Source organism: Eutrema salsugineum, unplaced genomic scaffold (genome assembly GCF_000478725.1).
Source record: "Eutrema salsugineum unplaced genomic scaffold, Eutsalg1_0 scaffold_9, whole genome shotgun sequence".
NCBI lineage: Eukaryota > Viridiplantae > Streptophyta > Magnoliopsida > Brassicales > Brassicaceae > Eutrema > Eutrema salsugineum.
The window spans coordinates 10538391-10542244 of NW_006256342.1; the positions used below are offsets into that span (position 1 = coordinate 10538391).

Consider the following 3854-nt stretch of genomic DNA (forward strand, 5'->3'; position numbering starts at 1 on the left):
ATTAAACGTACAGAACTATATGGATTTCCGGATGTGGCACCAGTCTCTGATGAAATGGGAGGGGATTTCGATGAACTTGATTTGTCAAATGAAGATGGAGAGATATGGGTTGGGAAAAAGTTCAGGAACAAGGAACACTTTAAAATCACGTTGGCCATCAATGCGCTGAAGAATATAGTGACGTTCGAATTCAAAGAGCATGCGAAGTAGTACACAGTCGCCGAATGTCCATCAAAGATATGTGATTGGAGAGTGTTGGGGTGTCAAGTTGGCGAGTCGGCGTTGTATGAGGTGAGGAAGGCGTGTTTGAAGCATACATGCCACCCGGATACAAGAAAGAAATTTTCAAAACATGCTACTTCTAAAGTCATGGCGGCTCTGCTGAAGTCTAAGTATGAGAATGCAATAGTTGGGCCACGTGCGAGTCAGCTACCTGCGATTGTTCTGTCCGAATATAATATTACAGCCTCGTACTGGAAATGCTGGAAAGCTAAGGAGCTGGCTATATACTCTGCTCACGGAACAGAGGAGACTTCTTTCAAATTATTACCGATTTACCTCCATGTGCTCAAGTATGCTAACCCCGGCACCATAACGCATTTGATAACCGAGAGCGAGAGAGATGAAAAAGAAGGAAAATGTATTACCAGGTTTAAGTCCGTATTTATGGCATTGGCTGCGTGTATATCTGGATGGAAACATTTGAAACAAGTAGTTGTTGTTGATGGGACTCACCTCACTGGTAAGTATAAGGGTGTCTATTAACGGCCAGTGGACAAGATGCTAATTACCAGGTATTTCCAATAGCGTTCGCCGTTGTTGATGCAGAGTCTGACAAGACGTGGAGGTGGTTCTTTGAGAAGTTGTTAGAAATTATTTCAGATTCCTCTGATCTTACTATTATCTCGGATAGGCACGGTGGAATTGCCAAAGCTAAAAAGAAATGGTATCCACAGTCACACCACGGTGCATGTCTTGTCCATATCCAGAGAAATGTTCACGGTAAATTCAAAGGTTCCGGTCAGAAAGGGTTGGTCGGAAAGGCTGGAGAAGCGTTCACAGTTTCTAATTTCAAGAAACTATACGCAAGGCTGAAGGATGTTGATTATGGTTGTTGGGAGTACATGGAAAAAATCCCTCTTGCGCTGTGGACTAGATCACACTTTTCTGGTCAGAGGTATAATATGACCTCCAGTAACATTGCAGAGTCTCTGAACAATGCACTATTAGCTCCAAGAGACAGTCCAATCATTGTAATGCTAGAATTTATCAGGCGAATGTTAAGTAGGTGGCTTGAATGCAGAAGAGAGACCATTCAAAAGATGGATGGTGACATTACAGAAGCGGTTGACAAGTTAATGAATCTGCAGCAGCAAAAGTCTGATGCACTCTCGGTTCAAGGCATTTCTTTGTGGGAGGTTGAAGTGAGTTCTGAGTTCGGTGAACGGAGGCTTGTTGATCTCCTAAAAAAAACATGCTCATGTCTAGAGTTTCAGACATTGAAATACCCTTGCCGACATGCAATGGCCGCGGCTAGGCTTCGCCAAGTGGAGTACAGCAGTTTGGTTGATCCAATTCTTAAGAAATCAATTTGGAGTGCAACAGTTTCTGGCAAATCCTACCAGTGCCCGACCCTGACGACATTCGTATCCCAGCAGAGGTGCGTGACCTTATTATTATGCCACCTAAGGCAAAGCGTCCATCAGGAAGGCCTACGACGAAGAGAAAACTTTCAGCAGGAGAGTATCCTCAGGTTAGTGTACACTAAACATATATTTTTTCTCAGTGATACTGATTACTGATTAATGATTACTGATATACGCTGTTGCAGGTTGCGAAAAAAAAAGAAGCCAAACAAATGCTCTAGATGTGGAAATGCCGGCCATAACCGGGCAAAATGCAAGGAACCATTGGGTTAACCGGGTGTGGTTTTTGTGTGTCTCTTGATGTTTTTTTTGTGGGGATGTTGCTTTTTTTTTTGGGTTTGTTTGTAGCGTACACTATGTTTCCCTATATTTAAACTTGGAAAGGCATGAACATTTTTTAATGTGTTATGAAATTTATGATGTTTACTGGTCAGGGTTTACACCCATGACGGTGGACATGTTGCTTTGTTTTTCGGGTTTGTTTCTAGCGTGTACACCCTTGACGGTGGACACAGTTTGTGTACACTGTGATGGTGGACAACATCAATCAGTTTACATCATATAGTGTACACTGTGATAGCGTACACTATATTTAATTTGTTATGAAATTAATGATGTTGACTGGTCAGGGTTTAGGGTTTAGACGGTGGACATGTTGCTATGTTTTTCGGGTTTGTTTCTAGCGTGTACACCCTTGACGGTGGACACTGTTTGTGTACACTGTGATGGTGGACAACATCAATCAGTTTACATCATATAGTGTATTTGCATTATGGCTTATGTATAAGTTTACGATTTATATGGTGTAGCATATAAATTTATGTGTATGGATGTTATGGGTTAGGGTTTAGGGTTTAGGGTTTAGGGCTTAGGGTTTACGATGAAGGCTTTAGGCTTTCAAAATAATTAGCACAGGCATGGACAATGATCGTGTCTTTGAATTGAAATTGTAGGACAGGACAACACAAGTAAACGGTTTTTTCAAAAAACAAGTCATTACAATTTTGAAAATCGCAATAATGAAACCAGTGTCTGAGGAATAAACGCGTTTCAAAAAAATCAAATTGGAAACGACAAAAACTAATTAAGTACCTTTTTTGGAACCTGTTGCACCGTTTGACCGACTCGTTTCCCTTCTTTACTTTATAATGTGTTTCCGGTCGTCCTCTATAAAAACTGTCCCCTGTCTTCTTCAGTGAAACAAGTTTCCGGAGACAGAAAAAGTTAATAACAGCAAAAGTTACTTACTTTCTAAACATGTACTCTGCGAAAGTGATCTCATTGCAATTGAAGGAAGTGGAGAGGAAAAACAGTCCATGTTTCAGTACAGGTATTTGATGGTTAATTTGAAAATAGGGCATTAGTTAAGTTTTAGTTTTACAGGGTCGGTCTTTTACATCGTCTACCTAATTAGTGGTTTGCCGATTTCATTAGGACATGTGGGTGAGGACTTGTATCACTGGGAAGCTATCATAACGGGGCCTAAAGGTTCCCTATGAGAATGGTGTTTTCAAAGTAGACATTCACTTTCCGCTTGACTACCCTTTCGCGCCACCTAGGGTAAAGAATGAAGCATATGATTGCTCTCTAAAATTACTGTATTTTTAGGGTTTAGGATTTAGTCAATAAAGATTTCAGTTACTAATAACACTGATTTTTTTCAGGTGATGTTCAAAACAAAAGTATATCACCCAAACGTTAATAGTTATGGGAACATTTTTCTGAAGATGTTGAACCCAACTCACTTCAGGACCAACAACAGCATCAATGATGTATTTTTACACATGAAAGAAATAAATCGTTATTGTCTTTTAGGGAATATAATATAGTAATTCCGTTTAGATAAGGGCTTATCTATGTTTACATGTATATGTAATCAGGTACTGACGGAAATACACCAAATGTTTACTGCCCCCCAAATAGGCGAAGAACACTTTTTGTTGAAGAAATTGCTAGGATTTACGTGGAAGACAGGGCTGCTTTTGAAACCACTGCACTTGCGTGGACGGTGGAGCACGCCGGAGGAGCATAAACTCCTTAATTGTACTTTTAATTATGTTTGTTGAATTGTGTTTTTTGTTTAGGAAAAAAATAAGACCTCTATTTTGTTAGCGTGTATTTGGTTGGGAAGTTTATGACTTCATATTAAGTTTTTAATATCATTTTGTGGTTTTTATGTTTTGGATTTGATAAATTGTCGAAGCATAA

General features: G+C 39.8%; 1 protein-coding gene across 1 annotated transcript; it reads left to right on the forward strand.

Moving 5' to 3' along the window:
• Positions 1–369: 369 nt before the first annotated feature.
• On the forward strand, positions 370–1867 carry LOC112085535. The gene is made up of 4 exons (XM_024154766.1): positions 370–742; positions 829–1552; positions 1606–1753; positions 1832–1867. The coding sequence occupies exons 1-4, from the start codon at positions 370–372 to the stop codon at positions 1865–1867; spliced, it is 1281 nt and encodes a 426-aa protein (XP_024010534.1).
• The last annotated feature ends 1987 nt before the right edge of the window (positions 1868–3854 follow it).